Source organism: Musa acuminata, chromosome BXJ1-7 (genome assembly GCF_036884655.1).
Source record: "Musa acuminata AAA Group cultivar baxijiao chromosome BXJ1-7, Cavendish_Baxijiao_AAA, whole genome shotgun sequence".
NCBI lineage: Eukaryota > Viridiplantae > Streptophyta > Magnoliopsida > Zingiberales > Musaceae > Musa > Musa acuminata.
Window position 1 is genome coordinate 10,598,033 of NC_088333.1, and position 23,940 is coordinate 10,621,972.

The 23,940-nt window shown below is 36.3% G+C and overlaps 2 protein-coding genes across 2 annotated transcripts; one reads left to right on the forward strand and one right to left on the reverse strand.

The window, feature by feature from the left end:
- The first annotated feature begins 12,271 nt into the window (after positions 1-12,271).
- LOC135678754 (serine/threonine-protein kinase Aurora-1-like) lies at positions 12,272-15,775 on the forward strand. The gene is made up of 9 exons (XM_065191891.1): positions 12,272-12,417; positions 12,897-13,010; positions 13,268-13,414; positions 13,502-13,597; positions 13,856-13,951; positions 14,022-14,118; positions 14,210-14,327; positions 14,689-14,761; positions 14,840-15,775. The coding sequence occupies exons 1-9, from the start codon at positions 12,382-12,384 to the stop codon at positions 14,939-14,941; spliced, it is 879 nt and encodes a 292-aa protein (XP_065047963.1). The 5' UTR covers positions 12,272-12,381; the 3' UTR covers positions 14,942-15,775.
- On the reverse strand, positions 15,404-19,745 carry LOC103991594 (ATP-dependent 6-phosphofructokinase 3). Its single transcript, XM_009411091.3, has 14 exons — positions 19,256-19,745; positions 18,943-18,989; positions 18,818-18,857; positions 18,635-18,697; positions 18,392-18,529; positions 18,157-18,315; positions 18,030-18,083; positions 17,814-17,882; positions 17,605-17,734; positions 17,032-17,072; positions 16,288-16,512; positions 16,143-16,194; positions 15,904-16,058; positions 15,404-15,775 (listed from the first exon to the last, which is right to left on the reverse strand). The coding sequence occupies exons 1-14, from the start codon at positions 19,517-19,519 to the stop codon at positions 15,599-15,601; spliced, it is 1,614 nt and encodes a 537-aa protein (XP_009409366.2). The 5' UTR covers positions 19,520-19,745; the 3' UTR covers positions 15,404-15,598.
- Between the last annotated feature and the right edge of the window lie 4,195 nt (positions 19,746-23,940).

Genomic DNA, 23,940 nt, shown 5'->3' on the forward strand with positions numbered 1-23,940 from the left:
TGCACTTCGATCGAGCAAATTCGTTTTCGAGTCATGTGGCTCGCACCTCGACTTTGAGCCATTGGCTCCCATGTGGGAGGGAGCACTGGTAAAGTTATTTAGTCCCACAGAGGAGTATGAAGATCAATAACTCATAAATCCATCGGATCTCTCTTACCTTAAAAGATATTATTGAAGTTTACATGTTTCGAAAAGGTTAAAATCATATGGATACCGTAGAAGCGAATAATTTCTCGTAAACCTACGCTGCACTAGTGGCCGACTGTATATACACGATATACCACTCTGAAACACAACGAAGAAACAACCGGACTTCAGGAAACACACAGTAAAGAAACAACCAGACTTGTCTTCCTTTACACAGGCGCGATGCGTGGTTTGGGGCAAGGATCAGGAGGGGGGCCTCAACGAGTTGGCAAATGTCATTATCGTTGCTTTACGACAAGCTTATCCACACTTCCGAGTCAACAAATCTAAATTCCCAAGCTAATAATCTTAAGAAGAAGAAGAAGAATAGCATGGGTTTGTGGATTGATATTAAAGCAGATCTATGTCCTACGTTGAACAGGCACAATAGCTAACGAAGATTATATAATGACTGGTTTAGGGGATCTACGGCCTACGTTGAACAGGCCACAGTAGCTAACGGGGATAATATAATGACTGCTTTAGGGTCCTGTTGTGTGCCTGCACGACAACCTTGAACTTGCCGTCGTCAAGCATGTTGCCTGAAACCAACACTAGTGGATTCTCGTGGGTTGTCTTTTCTGCAAGTGCGTTTGATCATCATCTAGTTAAAGTATTTGACAGCTTTTAATATAGATATGTAGAGGTGGATATGGTGATGATACGCCTCTTCTTGTATCCGTCTACAGCTATCGGTTTGGTCTGCTACTTACTAGCTCATGTTGTCTCTCGTTCTCTCTAATGACTACAGAATATTTAATAAGATTTATTTAATTAATTAAAATTAGTAAAATAAAATAAAAAATTAAATTAAGATAAATAGATGAAAAATATTAAGATATGATTTTTTATTATTTAAAATTATATATATATTTTTTACTAATATAGATATATATTTTTTTGAATGAAGATGATATATTTTTTTAATGAAGATGATGTAGAATCACAATGATGAAACCACTTGATATGTGTTTATGTTTTAAATCTACGTTTTGAGTGACGCAGGATACTTCGATCAGGATGAGACAATTAAAGTAGGAAAAATCATGTTGTGCCGGAGGAACATGTCAGAAGATTGGACATCGGGTCGATGGATCGGTCGACGTATCGACGGAAGGCTTCGAGCCGTGGACTTGGGCATCGAGCCAAGAAGAGCGAGTATTGCACCAAGGATATCAGAGTTGCGGAGTCAACTGGCCGATTGGGTAATAGGCCGTAGGAGAGAACGATGCGCCGAAGAATCGAACGAAGCGTCGAGGGACCAATGACATGCCGGACAACTTAGTTAATTGCTTAGGATTAATTGTCTTGATCGAAGTTTTATTTTAAGTATGCAGGATTAACTATGATGAAAGAAAAACATGCAGCAGGAGTTGTGCCGGAGTCAAGACTATGATCACGTTGGGAGTTCGAGAGCTCGACGGAACTCCGGACAGTCGTCAGAGGTTTTGCGGGAACAAATCCGAAAAGTCTAAGAGCTTGCCAAAAAAAGCTCGTCGGAACTCGTCAAGTAGATCGTCGCAAGTCCAGGAGTTTGACGGAAGTCCGTTGGAGCATCACCGAAGGTTCGTCGTAAGTTCGCCGGAAGAAGCGATTGACACACCGGAGCAAGTTGCAGTAAATATCTTAAGAAATTTATAGTTAGCACGATGATTAAGTTAGAAATGGGAGGTGATCTCATTAACTTAATCTTGGGGCAATTGGGCCCTTGACATACCCAAATTGGGCCGAATGGATCGGCCCATTCGGACCTAGATTACTTGGCCAGAGGTGGAACCGCCTGAGCTCGGTCTCTGAGCTCTGGTAGGAGGTGCAACCGCCCCTGACAAGCGGTGGCACCGCCTAGAGGCTCAGTCTTCGAGCTCTGTCAGGCGGTGCAACCGCCAGACCCCGAAATTCCGGGAGATGATAGTTTTGAGCTCCAAATTCAAACTGGTTTGGGGCCTATAAATACCCCTCTCATCCCTGGTTAATTGACACAAGCACAGAGAGCAAAAAAGGAAAGAAAAGATGTAGAAATCAGTTGAGAAATCCCTCCTTTAGCATAGTGTTAGAATTCTATTTAAGAGAGGAGAGTGAGTGCTTGTAAGGGTTGTCTCCTACTTGAAGATCATTAGTGGATGCCGGTGGCCTCGACGGAAGAGGAATCAGAGGAGTGGATGTAGGTCACGATTGATCGAACCACTATAAACTCCTGTCTTCTCTGGTTTGCATTTTGTTTCCTGCTATTACCTTACTGCAAACCCCTTCAATAGCTTACTACCTTCAATACATTTACATATACTTTCAAGCTAAGTTTCTGAAATCGGTTTTATGTCGAAAACAGTTTTTTATCATACGAGAGATTTGACGAAGTTGACGTTTTTATCTGCTGCACTAATTCACCCCCCACCACCGCCCCCCCCCTCCTCTTGGTGCTCTTGATCCTAACAATTGGTATCAGAGCCCGGTATTTCTCATTTCGGATTTACACTCGAGAGAAATGACTCTTCATGGCTTTAAAGGGAGTTTTTCGGTTGTTCATCCACCATTGTTTAACGGATTGGACTACACTTATTGGAAAACTCGAATGAGAGTTTTTCTGATTTCTATGAATTTGGATTTATATAATATTATTGAAAATGGTTTTCAACTTCCCTCTAAACCGATGAACGAATGGTCGATTTTGAAGAAGAAGTATTTTTCTTTAAACGCAAAAGCTATGAATGCCTTATTTTGCGCTTTGGACAAAAATGAGTTCAATCGGGTTTCTTTGTGCGAAACGGCTTTTGGCATATGACACAATCTTGAAATCACACACGAAGGCACTTCTAAAGTTAAAGATTCGAAAATCAACTTTTTGATGTATGATTTCGAGATTTTTCAAATGAAGTCAAGCGAAACCATTAGTGATATGTACACCCGTTTTACAGATGTCATCAATGGTTTAAGAGCTCTTGGTAAATATTTTTCAGATTTTGAACTTGTAAACAAGATTTTGCGTTCTCTTTCTAAGAAGTAGGATTCAAAAGTAACTACAATACAAGAAGCTAAAAACCTAAACAACTTATCACTTGAAGAACTAATTGGTTCGTTGATGACATATGAAATAGTTCACAATGCACATGATGAACATAATGAACAAAACAACCTTCCAAAGAATAGGAAGAATTTGGAATCCCGGACAAATGAATACCACTTGAGCAATGACTCAAGTGATGAGGACAATGATGAACTTGAACTTCGAATACTAAATCTTAATAAGTTTATTAAACAAAAATCTAAAATAAACAATGAACTTGAACGGAGGAAGAGACCAAAGAAGAAGAACACAAAGTGGGATGAATCGAGCTCCTTCGAAGACGAGGAGAAAATCAAGAAAGGCGAGGTGGCAAACTACACCTTAACCGCTTTTAATGAAAAGCAATTATCGAAATCCCCCTGATTTATTTTGAAATTAATTGATGCTTTCATGATGTATTTTCTTTTTTAGTTTAGAATTAATTTTCTTGAAAATTACATGTTTAAAAATAAAAATATAAAAATTATGATCATGTTAGTAATTTTGAAAATGATAATATTATATATTTTATGATAAACAAACAAAATGATTTTGATTGAAAATATGAAATCATGGTTAAGAAATAATAATGTGTATCATGTTTGATTAACATTGTTGAATGAAATCATGTTTGATTTGAAGTAATGCATAATGATGTAATGAAAATATTAAATATTTTTGATATAATGATTGACAATTTTATGCATGAGATTTTAAGTTATACATGTTGATAAGCATGTGTTATTTTCATGAGTGTATTTGAAAAACATATGGCAAAATCATGTCCGAATGTATGAAAGTGTTAAATTTCATTTTCGAATTTTTTTGACCATAACAATTAAGTTTTTAGAATCTATTGATCTGGATGGTTTTATGACAAAATTCATTTTTCGATCCTAAACGTTGATGCATATTTTTATTTAACATAAATGAAAAAGCATGCTAACATGAAATCAAATACTTAAAAAATGGGAAAATATATTATGAAATCATGAATCTACGTATGTTAAGAATTTTGTGAACCATAAAAGTGATTTTTATGATTTAAATTTAAAATGAGTTTTATCAAAATCATGATATTGATTTCTTGGAATAACATGAGATTTCCTTTGATGATCATTTTGATTCAAGGAATTTTGGATTCATGACTTAGTCTTACATTTGTTTATGAGATGGTTGAAATCTTTGTACCTTTAAATTCTTCTCTTCTCCTTTCAATTTTTAAATTTATGCATGTTGAAGATTTGAAACCATGTTTTGGTATCATGCATATCTAAGAAATGTTTGTGACAAATTGAATGAGTTGAAAATGAATGATGATTTTTCTCTTAAATATAACTTGTGATATTTTTTACATAAATCATCATTTTGATTTCTCGACATTCGATACATGAGATTTTATTATAAATCAAAATTTCTCATTAATCGATCTTCTACGATTTTACTTGATATTCTCTTGAGAGGAGATTTTCTAAATGAATCATGATTTCTCCTTGTGAGTTCTTGGAGTTATTACTTGATTTTCTTTTAAAACAAGATCTCTTCTTTGTACTCCTATGATTTTTCTTGATATTTTATTTAAAGAATATATTTACTATATGAATCATGTCTTTTGATATTCAAATAATTTTATATTTACTATATGATTTCTTTGTATTTATGGCTTACATGGCTTGAAATGTTTTGGTATGATACATGCAATGATGAAATATTCATGAAGTTAAAATGATGTATGCAATACTTATGATAATGATATACATGATGTATTGCATATGATATGTATCATGAATGCTTTAAATGATGAATGTTTGGTATCATGATCAACATGTTGATAAATGCTTAAAAATTTTAATGTTTGAGTATCATGTATGATATGCCCATTAATGATGATTGATTTATTTTTCGATGTTGTGCATGAAAAATAAGGTTTTTGAAATTGTGTATGTTTTAATTTGAATATATAATGATGCACAAATAAGATTGATACTTACCTTTGTCATAATATGAAAATTGATATAAGGGTCTTTCCTTGTTTTTTACAATGACAAAGGGGGAGCAAGAATTTCTAACGTGGACATCATGAAAAGAGCCAAACTAGCTAGCTTGCACAATTCAAGATGAAAGCAAAAAATTGCACTCCTCAAAAGAGAAGATGCAAATGTAACATTTGTCAAATTGTTTGCTTGCCTCATGTAAAACATTATCTCTTGCTAGTTTGGCATTTTGCTAGCTTACACTTTGTAAAGAAAGCAAAAATGACACTTCTCAAAAGAGAAGAAAGAGCTTGTTATCTTGAACATCACAAGCTTGCGTATCTTAAGAAACAAAAATTGCAAAAGTGCTATCTTGCCTATCTCAAGAAGCAAAACTTGCAACTTGCACATTGCAATAGGAGGCAAGAATCATGAGCTTACACAAGAAAGTTATCTTGCATTTGCTTTCGAAATTTTTGCTAGCTTGTATATTGTGAAACTTGCATATCGTAAAAATTGCTAACTTGTAGTCTAAAGAGAAGCAAAAAGTTACTATCTCAAAAGAAGCAAATGTGCTATCTTGCCTATCTCAAGAGGCAAAAATGCTAACTTGCATATCTAACAAAACTTGACAAATTTACATATTTCAAGAAGCAAGAGTTGCTTTCTTGAACATCTCAAAATTGCTAGCTAGCAAGTTCTAAAATGTTGTAAAATTGCTAGATTGCATGATGATAAAAAAATTAATATTATATTTTTCATGCAATGAGTTGAACTTATATTACAAACACAAAGAATAGTTGTACTTTTCCTTTTTGTTGATGACAAAGGGGGAGAAGTATGTTGATGACATGACATGTTAATGCATAAGTTCATGATGACGTGTTGCAAGTATTCATGATGAATATTGCAATGACTTGAATTCAGTTTGAATTCAAGGTTCTATCAATATGACATATTGATAGGGGGGAGTTTTTTAAACTTCGGGAGTTAAGGTTAACTCCGTCATCAAGTGGTTGTCATCATCAAAAAGGGGGAGATCGTAGAATCTCGTATTTTGATGATGAAACCACTTGATATGTGTTTATGTTTTAAATCTACATTTTGAGTGACGCAGGATGCTTCAATAAGAATGAGACAATTAAAGCAGGAAAAATCATGTTGTATTGGAGGAACATGTCAGAAGATTAGACGTCGGGCCGATGGATCGGTCGACGTATCGACAGAAGGCTTCGGGCCGTGGACTTGAGCATCGGGCCAAGAAGAGCGGGTATTGCACCAAGGATATCGGAGTTACAAAGTCAACTGGCCAATTGAGCAATAGGCCGCACGAGAGGATAATGCGTCGAAGAATCGGACGAAGCGTCGAGGGACCAATGACATGCTGGACAACTTAGTTAATTGCTTAGGATTAATTATCTCGATCGAAGTTTTGTTTTAAGTGTGCAGGATTAACTACGATGAAAGAAAGACATGCAGCAGGAATTGCGCCAGAGTCAAGACTATGATCACGTTGGGAGTTCAAGAGCTCGATGGAAGTCCAAACAGTCGTCGGAGGTTCTACGGGAACAAATCCAAGAAGTCCAGGAGCTTGCCAAAAGAAGCTTGTTGGAACTCGCCAAGTGGATCATCGCAAGTCCAGGAGTTTGCCGAAAGTCCGTCGGAGCATCGCCGGAGATTCGTCGGATGTTTGTCGGAAGCTCGCCGGAAGAAGCGATTGATGCACTGGAGCAAGTTGCAGTAAATGTCTTAAGAAATTCGTAGTTAGCAAGATGATTAAGTTAAAAATGGGAGGTGATCCCATTAACTTAATCTTGGGACAATTGGGCCCTTGACAGACCCAAATTGGGCCGAATGGATCAGCCCATTCGGACCCAGATTACTTGGCTAGAGGTGGCACCGCCTGGGTCGATGGTGGCATCACCCAGGGCTCAGTCTCTAAGCTTTGGCTGGGTGGTGCAACCGCCTCTGACAGAGGTGCAACTGCCCCAGTCAAGCGGTGGCACCACCTGAGCTCGGTCTCTGAGCTCTGGTAGGAGGTGCAACCACCCTTGACAAGTGGTGGCACCGCCTAGAGGCTCAGTCTTCGAGCTTTGCCAAGCGGTGCAATCGCTAGACCCCGGAATTCCGGGAGATGACAGTTTTGAGCTCCAAATTCAAACTGGTTTGGGGCCTACAAATACCCTTCTCATCCCTGGTTAATTGACATAAGCACAGAGAGCAAAAAAGAAAAGAAAAGCTATAGAAATCAGTTGAGAAATCCCTCCTCTAGCTTAAGTGTTAGAATTCTATTTAAGAGAGGAGAGTAAGTGATTGTAAGGGTTGTCTCCTAAACCCGGTAAAAGGAGAAGAGGGGTGTAAGAAGGAGGTTGATCTTCGCCTAGTAAAGGAAGATCGTTAGTGGATGCCGGTGGTCTCGACGGAAGAGGAATCAGAGGAGTGGATGTAGGTCACGATTGACCGAACCACTATAAACTCCCGTCTTCTCTGGTTTACATTTTGTTTCCTGCTATTACCTTACTGTAAACCCATTCAATAGCTTACTGCCTTCAATACATTTACATATGCTTTCAAGCTAAGTTTTCGAAATCGGTTTTACGTCGGAAACAGTTTTTTATCGTACGAGAGATTTGATGAAGTTGACGTTTTTATTTGCTGCATTAATTCACCCCCCCCCCCGCTCTTAGTGCTCTTGATCCTAACAGATGATATTATTGAAGATAAAAAAATCAAATAAATAAGAATATACATAAACATGTAAAAGTCTTCTTTTTTTTTTCTTCCTAACCATGCAAAAGTCTATATGCTATAACAAGCAAGAGTCCCTATTTTTTTTAATCATGTCAGCATCAACATCAATAAAAGATTATAAAATATTTTAAAAATATATCTACATGAACTTAAAAATCTTATGATGAAAGATTATGAAACTAGTTTTTTCTCAAATGTCTATTCTATTACGAACCAAGTGAGATCTTATGGTGAAAATCTAAAAGAGCAAACTATAGTAAAAAAAAATTATAGAGTTTATCTCCAAAATTACTACTATAAAAGAAGTTAAAGATATAAGTATATTATGTGTTGATGAATTAATGGGTTCATTTTTAGTTCATAGATAAAATAAATAAATAGATTTTCAGATGAAACTTCTGAAAATGCTAAGATAGATTAAAAGAAGAACCAAAAGAAAATTTAAAAAACTAGATCTCAAAGGAGATATCAAAATGATATAGGTTATGGATAATCTAATACTCGAGGCAATAGTTGAGACTGATCAAATGAGAGTTAGAGAAACTCTAATCAAGATAACAAAGAAATCTGTCATTATTTTATTATAAAAAATTAGACATTAAAAATGATTGCTTGTATGAAAATAAAAATTTAACCCTTATTATAAAAAAAATATAACCATCCTAAAGAAGATTGTTGAATCAAAAATCAACCAAATTATCATGAAGAAAATAATAATAAAAAGAAGGATGAAGAAAATATTTATTTATGACTTGTGATGAAAAATATTTTAGATTTGTTTGTTTATAGATTGTGGATATAATCATACAACAAAGGATAAAAGTTTATTTAATAGATTTGACGATTGAATTAAATCTACAATGTAGATGGGAAATGACAATAAGGCTCAAATGGAAGAAAAATTAATAATTATTATGAATACCAAATCCGATAAAAAAATTTATTAATGATGTAATGTTTATTCCTATTTTAAAATAAAATCTTATTAATATAGGGCAACCGATGAGAAAAGGATATTATGTTATTTTTATGATAAAAATTTAAAAATTGATAGCAAATGTGAGGTTGACAAGAAACAAAATGTTTTTCCTTATTATTTTTAGATTTCTCCTTATATACATTCATTATTACTACTCTTGATGACTCAACATTATATCATAAAAGATATTGTCATCTGAATTATGAAGGACTAGAATCATTAAATTAAAAAATAATAATTGATTTATCTAAGATTAAAATAAAGATATTTTTTGTGAATCTTATATTTAAAAAATAATATAAAAAATCTTTTCAGGCAAGTCATTCTTGTAGAGTCAAAAATTGATTTGAATTTATGCATATAGATATTTGTGAGCCTACGTTGACTATCTATGATAGAAGTAAATATTCTTTTATTATTCATTACATAAGGATGATGTGGGTACATTTTTTAAAAGAAAAAACTAAATCTTTCTCTATTTTCAAAAATTTAAAAAAAAATATATAAATAAAGTGATTGTTTTATTAAAACTCAGTGTACTGATAGAGAGAGTGAATTCACTTCTAAAGTTTTTTTTTTGTTTTCTAAAAGAATACAAATATTTATAGGATTTGCTTAAAGAAAAAAATAGTACCAAAAGAATTTTAAACATTGTTAAACATTATGATGCATGGTTAAATAGAAAACCAAATATAAGTCATTTAATGATACTTGGTGGTTGTGTTATTTACTTTCATATTCCTCCTACAGGAAAAAAAGAAGTAAACTTGATGATAAAAATGTTAAATGCATATTGTGGGATATAGTAATGAGACCAAAGGTTTTAGATCTTATGATCCTATAACTAAAAAATAAATTATAAGTCATAATATTATTTTTAAGGAAGAAGAAGCTTAGAACTATAAAGCAGTTGAAATTCTAATAGCTGTAGAAGTCAATCAAGCATACGAAATATTGCCTATTATTAATACTTCACCTAAATTTTCTCTCTTGAATGATTCTAACTAAAGTGATCTAAAGAAATTTCATACTCGTTTACAAATATATCAATTTGATGATTTTACATGTTTTGTTTTGAAACCTACTTGTTTTAAAGTTACAGAAGAATGAGTGCTAAGTAATGAATAATGAACTTCAAGCTATTGAAAAAAATAGAACTTGAAAATTGGTAGATTTGCCTATAGGGAAAGAAGCAATTGGACTCAAATGAATGTACAAATCAAAATTTAATGTTGATGGCTCACTACAAAAACATAAAGCCTATTTAATTACTAAAAGATATGCTCAAATTTTAGATATCGATTTTTCAGGTACTTTTTCTCGGATTGTTAGAACTGATACGATTAGAACAATATCAGCATGACAACCTAGAAAAAATGACAGATATATCAATTTAATATTAAATCAATCTTATTGAATGGAAAGTTACAATATGAAGTTTTTGTAAAGCAGTTTGAAGGATTTAAGATCAAAGGGCTAGAAAATAAAGTATATAAATTAGATAAAATATTATATGGCTCGAAATGGTACAATAGAATTGACAAGTTCTTTCTTTAACATAATTTTCAAAAAAGAGTTGAAGTGAGCCAACTTTATATATAAAAGCCCAAAATTCTTATTGTTTGTTCATATGTGGATAATGTAATTTATACTAAAAATTCAGCAAATATGCTTGTTGAATTTAAGAAAAATATAATGATAGAATTTGAAATGACTAATATGAGACTTTTACATTATTTTTTAGGAATAAAAATTATTCAAGGTGCAAATGAATTTTTTTATGCTAAGAAAAATATGCTAAAGATTTGTCTACGCTGGTGATCGAGTTGCAAAAAATAGATGAGCAACGATATAGAAGTTTAATTAGAGGGTTAATTTATCTCATATATTCAAGATCGAATATTATGTTTATGGTTAGTTTGCTACTCAATTCATACACAACCTTAGCAAGCATCACTTTGAGCAACTAAAAAAGTTCTTAATTACATCAAAGGAACTCTCAATTATGACATCCGTTATAAGTAGGTAAAAAATATTAAATTATATTTTTAATTAATAGTGATTAGGCTAGTTGTGCATATGAATAAAAAAATTCAGGATTTATGCATAGCCTTAATTTGAAATCATTTTATTATGAACCGATTGATAAAGGAGAAATTTAAATGGAATATTGCAGCACCAAGGATTAGCTTATCAATATTTTTACAAAAGTCTTGGCGAAAGAAAAAAATATTTTTTTAAAAAATATAATTTTAAGTTATAATTATTTTGAATTAAGGGGGGGTGTGATGAGACTAATTCAAATAGTTAAGATTAGATAAAATAAAAGATAAAAATAAATAGATAAAGGTGAAAACATTTATTGAAATATGATGAGTTTCTTTATCATTTAAAAAAAATATATTTTATCTTTAACTAATATAAATAGATGTTTTGAATGAATCCAAAACACACTCTTTATTTCTTTTACTATCTTCCTCCCCTTCTCCAAAACATATGCAAAAAGCTAACAATATTGACTACATAATTGAAGTGCCGTGCGACCAGTTCTCCAACTGTTTGATCAATGCAAGTAGCAGGGGAGGGACTGATCTGAATAAGATGTGCTATCAGATCAAACCATTGCAGAATCCAATCCTTTTGTCGTGGTATTAATCCCTCTTGTTAAAGGAGTGGTGTCGAACTCATAGATTGATCGCTCATCAGATTGATGCCAAACCCTTTCGCTTGGAACTTTCTGTACGCAGCACTTCATACGACTTCTTTCAGGAATTAAGCTCAACAGCTTTGTTCACTCGGCCGCCGCCACCCCGAAACCGACGGACAGCAGGAACTCCGCCCCCGGCCACCAGCACAGGCGTCGCCACCACCAGAACCACCAACGTCCCCGGCCAGCGCCAGCCCATCATAAAAGACTTGGTAAAACGACGTACTTTGTTCTTTCCCTCTTCTCTCTTGTGATGCGGGTTCTTCGTAATCGACCCGGACTCGATGATAGAGATAGGGTGGTCGGTGTTCGTACATCATGCCTTAAGATTCGTGCACCAACGAGTCGGTCCCCGGTCGGGATTAATCGATGGGCCACATCGACGTTGGTGATCCGGGACTTTACATTGAAGTCCTTATTTACTCTTAAAAACAGGAACAAGTCCTTCGATTTGTGCTGATGTCATGGCGCCTCTGTGCATATTTATATATACAGACAAAGAAATTACAAGAGGGACTGAAGTGCAAAAAACACATCCACACCCCCCGCACCTGTTGTTCTCCGACCCATCACCGTACCCACGTGGGTAAGTCCCTCCCAGGAATCCGACCGTTGGAGCGCTGTCTCTCAAATCCGCCCCCAAATTATTAATATCTTTCCCCCCTTCTTCTTCCTTCCCCTGCTCTCACCAACGTCTCCAAATTTCAAATTCCCTCGACCCTCCCGACCCCTTCTCGGCCACCCGATGGCGATCGCCGCGGAGTTGCAGCAACAAGAGAAGGTAATCGACGAGGTTCTTGAGATCTCTTCTTGGATCTGTTCTTGACGGTCCTCGTTCGTCGACGTCGTCTTAGGGTTTGCGTCACATTCGTTCTTGTTTCTCCCGACTTGATCTCGTCCCTTCCGTGAGTCTGGCTCTAATAATCGGTGGGAAACGTAGGGCTTTCGGAACAGAAGGCCTTGCGTTTCTTTCCTCCTCGTGTGATCTCATTTTCCTCGTTGCTATGATTCTTGCGATTGTCTCAAGCGGAATTAGGGTTTTTCTATCTTGGGCTTTGATCCAAAGGTTAATTTAGTCTTCAATTTGCTGTTGACTATACTATTAACTGTTGGAGCATACACTAAAATTTATGGTCGATTTCTTTTGTGGGATTATGGTTTTGATATGATATGAATCAAGTGGTTCTGGACGATTTGTTGCGTCTGATGGATCTTTGGAGCTTTCGCATGATTTAATATTACAAATGCTCGTGATTACAGACTCCTTCGAAGGCCTCAGCGGTGGAGAAGCGATGGACGCTCAATGATTTCGACATTGGAAAGCCTCTTGGAAGAGGAAAGTTTGGTCATGTGTATCTGGCCAGGGAAAAAAGGGTATGTATTGCAGAAGCGATTCGCTGATTTCTCATAGCATTTGGTCGTACTTTCTGCCTTTTTTTTCTGGTTCCATAGTCATCTGGTCATCTCCTGCTGAGAATACTATTTGTAGTTTGAACTTGGAACTTTTGCTGGCATGAATTATGTAGTGAATCGTCTGAAAGCTCAAATTCATAACAGAAAAGTCTTTCCTTTCTGCACATGTTATGATTGGTTCTATTGCAACTAATTTCGAGCATCAAATTGGAAAACAGAGTAACCATATTGTGGCACTGAAAGTGCTGTTCAAGAGCCAGCTCAAGCAATCTCAAGTTGAGCATCAGCTGCGACGTGAAGTTGAGATACAGAGCCACCTCCGGCATCCAAACATACTACGCCTATATGGTTATTTCTATGATCAGGTTAAACCATTTGTGGGGAGCTGCCTCTACTAGAGTTGAATCCTATTTTGCTGCCTCCAATAACTTAGATTTTCCTCTTTATTGCAGACTCGTGTTTATTTGATACTAGAATATGCAGCAAAAGGTGAACTTTACAATGAATTGCAGAAGTGCAAGTACTTCAGTGAAAGACGCACTGCTACTGTGAGTTCTCGCAAACATGCTTAATTATATTGGCTTCTTCATGGACTTTTGCAGATTATTTGTGTTCTTCATGATAATTCATTGCTTATTTGATAATCTTGCAGTCATCGAACCAGCTTATTTGATAATCTTGATTTGGATAGTATTTCTTTTTTGCATGACTCAATTTATCCTCTATAACCTTAAAAATTGCATGTCAGTACAGTTCATCATCTTTTCCTGGGCATTATGGTTTATCCTTTATTATTCTTCATTCAGTACATCTCATCTTTAGCCCGGGCGTTAATATACCTCCATGGGAAGCATGTGATTCATAGAGACATCAAACCGGAGAATCTTCTGATCGGAATACAGGTATCCTCCTTTGTTTTTGTTACCTACAGGCAAAAGTTTAGCTGCTAATGACGTTGAATTCTCTGGATAGGGTGAGCTGAAAATTGCAGATTTTGGGTGGTCAGTTCACACATTCAACCGCAGGCGGACAATGTGTGGAACACTGGATTACCTTCCGCCTGAAATGGGTACGTCTTTGTTCATCATCAGTGATATCTGTGATAACTTTCACCTTTTGCCTAAAAGCATCCTGAGTTATCTTGCCTCTCTTGGTTACAGTGGAAAGTGTGGAACATGATGCCAGTGTGGATATTTGGAGCTTAGGTGTATTGTGCTATGAGTTCCTTTATGGGATGCCACCATTTGAAGCAAAGGAACACTCTGATACATACAGAAGGTAAGAAAATGATAACTGACGGGTTATAAATTTTCCGTTTTAGTGTGATGGCTTGAAGTGCATGCTGGATTTTTAGGGCAATTCATGAAATATAGGATTCATCAACTCTTTCTGTGCAGAATATTGTACATGTCACTGTTATTATGAGAGTAACAGCCAAACATAGTTAATGAGAAATTCTATGGATGTGAGATCCGTTGCTTTTGTCTAAATATGACTCTCATTCTGTTAATCTACAATTATCAATCATAAGTATAAACAAAGGTTTTATTATCATAGTATGTTGGACTCAAGTTCAAGTTATGTCATTTAGATATATATTCTTAGTGATTATTGGCCTGTGTTTACCTTGTGGATGCAGGATAGTCAAAGTTGATCTCAAGTTCCCGTCGAAACCAGTTGTTTCTCCTGGGGCAAAGGACCTCATCAGCCAGGTCGTTGATGATCAACCCTTCTTTTTTACGTAGTATATGCAACGACTTATTCTCAACATCAGCTTTTGTCTCGTGCAGATGCTTGTCAAAGATTCCACTCAACGTCTTCCGCTTCACAAGCTGCTCGAGCATCCATGGATAGTGCAAAATGCAGACCCTTCCGGTGTATACAGAGGATGATAACTTCGATTCCTCGCTGTCCACTTTATGTATTTTCTACCATCATTTAGGCAGAAAATACAAGTTAAAAAGAGGGTGTTAGAGAAATGATGACCAAGGATGTTTTAGTTCAGAATCTTTCGATGATGAAATATTCTGCTTGTATTCTGTATGTAGTCTACTCTTGTTGGTTTCCAGTCTAGTTTAATTAGTGACAACACATCTACTCTTCTTAATAAGATTTGTTGTCCTATTGATTTCTCACAATCTTCCAGTGTGGTAGTACTGTTAGTTTGTGTTTTGCTCGAGCATCATTCTATATGTAACACTGCATCAGAACTCAGCATATTCTTTCCAGCCAGGTTAAAGATTTCTCCTTAGCATCATAGCAAACAACCAAGATGATTTAATTGGTGTAACCATAATTATAGAGACATATCACAAATCACATACCGGCAGCCAAAATCTTTTGCAACAAGTGGCTACAAAATTGGTAATACTTACAGATACAGAATTATAGAATCTTTGTACTGATACAAATACTCTCCAATCTATCACATAGGGTATGGTATGGTCTCCCTGTAACTGGAAAATACATTTAAATTATCCACATGCTTGCTAGTACTTATAAAGATCTAGTAGCCAATTCTTATGCAATGCCTCTATACTCATCATATCTCAGATGCTGCCATCACTGATCCGTACATCATGATCATTCGGCAATGACTCTGTTGATGGTTCATCTTCCTTCTCGATATGTTCGTGACTAAGAAAGCTAGGTTGATTGGTTGAAGAAAGCAGCCTCGCCCACATCCTATCTGTTATCACAACCTTCTTGCATGTTTCCGTTACTCTCTGTAGCAAAGTAAACCAAAAGATTCTTAATTACTCGTCGGATGTTGAACTCCTAATGTGATGGCCCTCATTTCAGATTCATACTACAAGTAGCATATAACAAAGCTCAAGAGGAAGACACCACTTACACAAAATGGTATGTAAGCATGCCTGCCATTGACAGGCCCAATGGTGAAACCAGTATACCCTGCCATAGCACCATGAATGGCACTATGTGCCAGCAATGTGCAGTAGACGTTGTCGGATGCATTACTTGGAACCGCACGAATCATGTAAGTCGGATCTGCAAAAGAAACATTTCATGATCATACATGTAGTATGAGCTGAGTGCAACATGATACAGGAAGATTACACTCTGCTGCCATACCGATATATTTAAGATTTATCGACATCTTCTTCTTATTGCTTGAGAAGTGATCCTGCCCAATGCAGAAAGTCCCTGTGAGTATCTTTACAAGTAGCTTATGATCGTGCAGGCAGAAACCTGCATCAATGTAGTCCAAAAAATCTACCTTTATCTTCTGTGACAGCCAAAGTCCAACATCTAGCAGAAGCTTATTTCCAGAGGCATCTTCATGGTCCATGGATTGCATACTTTTCACAAGAAGATCTTGTCCTGCACCCTCAGCAACAACAATGACCATGTGGCCATTTTCTTTAAGGCGTTTCTCGATGAATTCCAAGAGTCCACCTTTCCCTTCCAAGTAGAAGGGTGACTCAGGAATTAAGCAACAATCCTGAAGAAAGGAAATGTAATTAAGCACCTCCCTTGGGAAAAAGAAGCCCTTTCCTATTAGTTCACATTCTCATCCTATCCAATATTATTGTAAGTGAGGCAAATCTAGAAGAATCATATATAACTAATAGAATTCAAGCAATAAATTGAACTGATGTTTTTTTTTTATTTTGGTGGTGGGGTTTATTTTAACAATGGTAAGGGACAAAGGCTTGCTAGGAGAAAAAAATAAAAAAATAAAAAAGAAAGAGAAGAAAAATTATGGGTCTTTTGTTCAGGTATAATAAATTTTCAGAAAATCAATTAGAATGGAAGATATTTATGTAATGTTTATTCACAGTTGATAATCCATTCCCAACTCGGACGTGGATTAAGAAAACAAAATTAGCTGGTGTCTTGTTGTGATAGCAACAACATAAGAGCTTTAATATAAATAGGCAATGATGAGGGACTTTATATAAATATGAAATCCAAAAGAAAATTGATCAGTTATGGAAGAAACTTAGGACATAGAACCTACCACATCTCGGCTTGCAAGAGTAGCATACATTGCAATAAACCCTGCAACAATGAAAAGAGTTGGATGCTCAGTCAACTAAAAACATACTAGTAAAAAAACAGTCCCCGACAAGCTAAATAATGTGTAACAAAAAATATAAAGAAAGTGTAAACTCAAAGTTGATCCACTTAGCATAGCAACTTGCAAAACTTTTGGGTTCTACTAACAGCATTTAGCAGGTTTCGTTCTTAGAATCATAAAGGTTTATGACATCCATAGGTATGAAGAACTTAAAGAGATATATGCAGGAAGTATATAATGCTTCTACTAGAAATTAAAACTATGATACAGATACATTTTCTCTTTGGTACTAGTTCAAATGTTAAAATAGAGTGGAAATGGACTTCAGATAAAGAAAGACCAGTTGAGAAAATTAGTAAAAAGAATATGTAATTAATTGAAGCTGTGTCAGCGAAAACATTGATTTGATCACATAAAATTTATATTTTCTTCAAGTGATGTCACTTTAAATATGATCAACCACTTTAGGCTTCACAGTCATAGAATGCCTTTAATTAAGGATTAGCAACTAACCACTATAGCGACCCATTAGCTTCACAACGCCAATACCATTTTCGACACTATCAGCTTCTACATGTGCTGCATTGATCGCTCTTTGTGCCTCTTCTACAGCAGTATCAAAACCAAAGGACTTGTCGATGACCTAACACAGTATAAAAAAATAATTGTCAATAGAAATACGCTAGAAAAGCTGAACTACAAGATATGGAAGAACCAAGTACCGCTATGTCATTATCTATAGTCTTTGGAATACCAGCAATAGCAACTTTGAGGCCACGTCTTTGAATTTCCTAAAAATGATCATTATCAGGCTTGATGAACAAATACTACAATAGATTTTTGGTGAAACTGACATAAAATACAACAATGAAATCACAAAATGGAAAGATACTTGACCACCATAGCACTATCAAAGAAAAATTTCATTTGTAACATACCTCAAATATTGCAGAGGCTCCCTTTTGAGTTCCATCACCTCCGATTATATAGACCTGGCAAACAAGATACTGATAAGAAAATGAACTGTTGACTAGAAATCATACAATAAAATGCTGCAAAATTAACCTGATTGATGCCACGATCTTGGATACTGTCCACTATCTTTATAGTATCATGACCACCTCTTGATGTGCCAAGGATTGTGCCCCCTCTTTTGTGAATGTCATTGACACTCTTGGTAGTCAAGCTGATGGTGTTGCGAGCATAGAAGCCCCTGTATCCACCCTACCGATACCGATTTCAACATTAGCTGATGAAATTATTACAAGGCAACTATATAGCAACAGGGGAAGCCCCTCACCTCTATGCCAAGGATTTTGGTGACGCCATACATGTCAGACAAGCCACATACTATTTCTCTTATCACAGTGTTGAGCCCTGGGCACAAGCCTCCGCATGTCACAATGCACGCATGCACCTCATCCGACTCAAAGTACACCTGAACAAGATCCAACAACATGATCAAAGCTTCAGTCTCATCCTTCCTTTTTCTTGATGGATACACCACTTCAACTTAGTTAGCAGAAAACAGAGCAGAACCTACTTTTTGGCGAGGTCCAGCGCGGCGGAAATGTGTCTCTCTCGGGCTGTTCTTGTGGACCACAATCTACAAAACATCAGAAAGATAAGCAACCCAATTTCCAGAAGCAAAAGCCACAACTTGACAATCTGTGTTTTTGCTTGACATATATTTATAGCAATATGAAGTAAATCCTAAAGAGCTCACCTTCTGGGCGACCGTATCATCTAAATTCACAAAATATTGCCTGCCAACACAGAGTTCAACGAAGACATCATTATGGAACATCCGAAGATGCGAAACAAAAATCCGGGTAGAATTAGAGAACATACTTGACAACCGAGTATGCTGTATTATCTTGCAGTGGATTCGGATAGGTCTGCCGATACAATCAGAAAAAGAAAGAAAGAGATTAGACGGCATAAAAGGCAGCCTAACATTAAAATAATGCTACTATATGAAAACAACCACAAATTTGGAGGACATCAGCAACATCTTATGAATTTGACCTCAAACAAATTCTAGAGTCACAACCAACAGACCAAAAAGCAAGAAAAAAAATTCCAACTTTAAAGTATTTTCTCAGGAAAAATCGTATTTTTAAGAGGAGTAAAGGGGGAAAAGTTGGAAAGAACGGTTTCCCACCGGCAAATCAGGCAAGTAGTCGGTGAGGTGGGGGACATCCTCAAGAACATAACCCCCATCCCCGTACTCAATCTTCGGACACAATCTCGCCTCCGATCCCATCTTCTTTCCCAGCCGCAGCTTCACTTCAGCTCCGTTCCTCACCGGCAGCTTCACGGAGGAAAGCGAGCTCCGGAGATCAAACAAACGGTTCGAGTTCGCAGCACTCCCGTTCGAATCCGCTCCGATCTTCTGAGGGACCGGGGGATTAGGCAAAGACTCCATCGATCAATAAAGAAACGAGGGGATCAAAGCAGAGGTTCTTCTTTGGAGAACTTCTTAGAGACACCATATTTAAAGGAGGAGAAGAGTTGGTGGTTGTCAGATCAGGCGGCTCGGTTCTATGGATTTGTGGCGGTATGCGTGATGGTGATGTGAACTAAAAAGGAGGAAGAAACACGAAGACGAAGAAGCAGAGGAACGAGAAGAACAGCAAGAAAAGAAACAGGAAAAGGATGGAGGAAGGAGAGGTTGGTATTCTCCGGTCGTGAATGGCTACAGGGATAGATTGACCTCCGAGTTGTCATTATTTGCGTTGGATGCCACTTTCAATTGCGGAGGGAAATGGAATATCCCTTTTTGATGCTCCCATCCGCGGAGGTGATCTGGGCTTCCAAGGGCAACGTGTTTCCATCACATTCGTCTAGCGCAAGAGAATTTTGGAACCGGGCCTTGCATCCGATCGTCACCCAGCGTGCGATGACTGCAGGAACTGGCCTTGGTGTTTCCTTGGAACTACGGGATTGCCATTACCTTGACGGACGGGCAACAGCGGTCGGGGGCGGCCCAGGTGTTGTACGCGAAGCACGTGTCCATCGGGCTTGCCGAAGGCTGGGCGCACGTTTTCCTCACGTGTGACAAAAACCCTTTGATGTGGGTCGTAAGTTTGACTTCTCTTGGCTTCATTGCGTATTTGACCATTCGTCTGGGAGAATTGGGGGATTGCATTAGAGGAATTATTGGATTAGTATGTTTTACGTTATTACGTTGAGTGTTCCCAATGTATCATAGTTTCTCTCTTTTCGCTCTTCTTTTTTGATACGGAGACAAATCGTTGTGATGCTAAGAGACCAATGAAATATCATTAGAAAATATCGCTACAATGGTGAAGGATATTTTTTATTATAATAATACTTACTAATCATATTATATCATTTTGATATGATGGAGTACTTATGTAGCGAAAGGAACATGAATTTCTTTTAATGCTAACCAAGTTTATTAGTATGTAAAAGATTAAGCAATAAAAATTTAAATTATATTTATACGGGTTTTGACTTACCGAGATATCATATTATTTTCGGATCTATATCTTATCTAAAAAACATATTATATTGGTACTGATATTTTTCAATTAATTTATGGATGGAGAGATATATGATGTTTTCACATCTTAAATATTGGTTTGTTTGGTGATCATGCATCCAACCCTCTTTATTAACGATCGAAGGGTCAAAATTCATATTCTAAATATTTTATTTAATATAATTTGAATGTGTAATTAGTTAGTGATAGAAAAATTGATGATGCAAGCATTACACTATTGACTCGTCTAGTCATGGATTACCACATAGGCGACGATAGGTGCGAGAGAATCCATACCCTCTTTCATATAGTTGTCAATAGGAGCATAATCCTTCGGTCTCTGTTCTCCTTAATCCTTGAGAGGGCCGGACGAGTTAGCCGCAGGGAGTATTAATCTCCGGTAGTGAGGCTCATTCCCTTGGTTTCCTCTCTCATTTGGGTTATCAATCGCAAGCGACCTCTTACCCACATCAATTATGATTTCGGAAGAGCTCACACGGTCGGTTACATAGAGCATTAATCCCAAGTGACGTGGCCTAGTTCTCCTTTCCTAATGTTTAATACCGAGGACCATCTTCTCTTTATCTTAGATAGGCTCTAACCCTGACAAACGATGTCCTTATGTGAGGAGACATGTGACATGGTTGGTTGTACTCCATCGATCGCTCAGGTATAAAAGTTAACATCTAAGCTTAAAGAGACAAGATTTTTACTACTACCATCACTTTATCAACTTACTAACTTTATCATCGGAAGAATTAGGTCGAGAATATCCCTTGACACCAACCGTTTATGCAAGGATTTCGACGAAGTTAAGTGCACCTCGGGATGATACCAAACTCACTTCTTGCGAGTGAGCAATGCCTCGAGGCTATGCTAACCAGAACCTTTTTCCACTCCAATCTTCTTATGTGATCCCTCGTGAACCCCTAGATAGTTATGATGATCCCACGGTCAATAACATCAATGCAACAATAATCGGTAAAAACTATAACTGTATATTGATATACCAAATCACTCATCTGACATATATTTTGAATGTATAGCTTAGTCGATGATTATAGACTATAATCATACTATGATATATCAAATTCCTCATCCAATATATTTTGAATGTGCGACTGAATTGGTAAAATTTTTTATTGAATTCCACCTTCATAATTTATCACTTTGTAAAAAAAGTATTTAGTAGTGATGCACTAAATCACTTATCCAATGTATTTTGAATGTTAAAAATTTTGACTGTACCATATATTTGTTATTTATTTTTTTAAAAAAAATTATTTTCTGAATGATTTATTTGATGCAAAAGTGTCTATTATTATCTACCGAATTGATTTACCGAAACATGTAAAATTTAATAATAATAAAAATAATAATTATTATTATTACATCATCATCATCGTTCGGTGTGGATGGAGGGAGGGAGCGGTGGGAGAGGGGTTCGAGCACGTCACGAAAAGCTTGCTTCGGGGGGTTGGGGGATGCCCACGAGATTCAACGCCAAAAGCTTCACGATGATTCTAGACGGGAACAGCTCCCCCTCACATGGAAAGTAGAGGCCACGGTTTGCCTCAACGGACGGACCGCTCCTCCGTCTCTCTCACGCGTCCCCATGCTTGATTAGTTTACGGCGTGTGTCCTCCTCTTGCGCCCGACATATGCGTTGACCACGTCTTCTCAGCTCGCCCACCCAATGCACTCCACTTGGACGCATCCATCATTCACAATAAATACATAATCTACACTCATTTCGGCAATTATTTCTAGAATTACAGTCCCCCATATAATAAATACATAAAGAAAAAAAAAACGTGTTTGCGGATGTCAGTTCTCACACTTTTTCTTTTTGCTTCTCCCCTTCCTCCATTATGATTCATTCTTGACAAACATGTTCTTGAAGGCTCCATTTTTGGCTTGTTTTTTTAGTTTACATGACTCTAGTTTTTTTTGTTAGTGTGCTGAATTGTTACGCAATATGTTATTGAAACTAAATGCTAATTTTTGAGTTGTGATCTATTAACTTTAATAAATAATACACATCGAAGAAAAATAATTTTAATTATATTTATTTTGATCGATACGACTCTTATCATCGTAAAGGATCGACACTTATGATTATATTAAATAAATATCTATTTTTTAAAATATAAAAGTAGGAGATGAAGATGATTTTATTATCAATATTCAAAAGTTTTAATCAGCCAAACTAATTGATTGGGAGAACAAATATTCATCCCTAACGTCGAAGTTATTCATTAAATAACTATCGAGTGAGTTTTTGAGTTTCGTCTTTTTCGATCATGTTACACTCATATATATATATATATATATATATATATATATATATATATATATATATATATATATATATATATATGAATTTGAATTGAATTAGATTGATCGAGATGTTATCGATAACATTTATATAAGTAATTAATATCTTAAAAAGAATAATTGGATTGAGGTCTCCAACCCCAACATTAAAAGAAAGTTATACTCATATAGATGGTAGATTGGAGCATCATGAAGTCGAATCTAGTTATGTAGATGGTCCCACGTACCTTTGAAACCTAGAACAAGAAAAATGCTCTCGTTTCACTTGCTAGGTTGGGTCCCCTCCATCAAATTCGACCGGTTATTTGAGGAATAACAAGCTAGTGGAGCTCTCCCCGTCACTGTCTCAATCCCCAAAGCCAACGACAGCATCAACAAAGGCATGTTTCATGGCAAACTTAATGGCTACTTTATATGTGTGGCCATGAGTTCGTTCATCGAAGAAGAAAATGGGTAAAGATGGTTTCATGACGGCAAAGATTCCAACTTTGCTATTCATAAACAACAATCAAGTCACGTGTCTTAAATGTTTATCACGAATTCAAGCACCCAGTCAAAGGCCTCGGAAACAAGAGGGATGAGCATCACAATTGGTGTGGGTGGCTGTTCTTGAAGTAGCATTTGATTTGGAATCACGATGAAGTGGGTATGAGGAAGCAATTCTTCCGTGGCAAATGAAGGGAACAGTGTTAGCTCATGATGCATTCATTAGAAACCCGCTATCGCTCTCTTCAAACTCCATCTTTCGTGATATCCATAATTTAAGAAGGCATATAGAAATTACTAATTAAGTAGTATCGCTAACATAATCTAAGAACTCATGGAATCCCGTACTATCTATCCATTTCGAAATCGTCAATAGCAAGAATAATATCTAAACTATTTAAAGTCGATTAAATGGATCTTTTATCATCGTTGAGCTCGGTAAAAGATCAAAGTATTTCTTCTATCCTTACCCTTGCAGTAATAATAATTGTTTCACATTTATTCATTTGGAAATCAAA

Coding starts and splice junctions, on each gene's coding strand:
- LOC135678754 (XM_065191891.1), top strand. CDS start 12,382: ATGGCGATCGCCGCGGAGTTGCAGCAACAAGAGAAG. Junction 12,418..12,896: donor AGTTGCAGCAACAAGAGAAG/GTAATCGACGAG, acceptor TCGTGATTACAG/ACTCCTTCGAAGGCCTCAGC. Junction 14,762..14,839: donor CAAAGGACCTCATCAGCCAG/GTCGTTGATGAT, acceptor TGTCTCGTGCAG/ATGCTTGTCAAAGATTCCAC.
- LOC103991594 (XM_009411091.3), bottom strand. CDS start 19,519: ATGGAGTCTTTGCCTAATCCCCCGGTCCCTCAGAAGATCGGAGCGGAT. Junction 18,084..18,156: donor AAGATCGTGGCATCAATCAG/GTTAATTTTGCA, acceptor CTTGTTTGCCAG/GTCTATATAATCGGAGGTGA. Junction 17,073..17,604: donor GCTAATGGGTCGCTATAGTG/GTTAGTTGCTAA, acceptor TCATTGTTGCAG/GGTTTATTGCAATGTATGCT.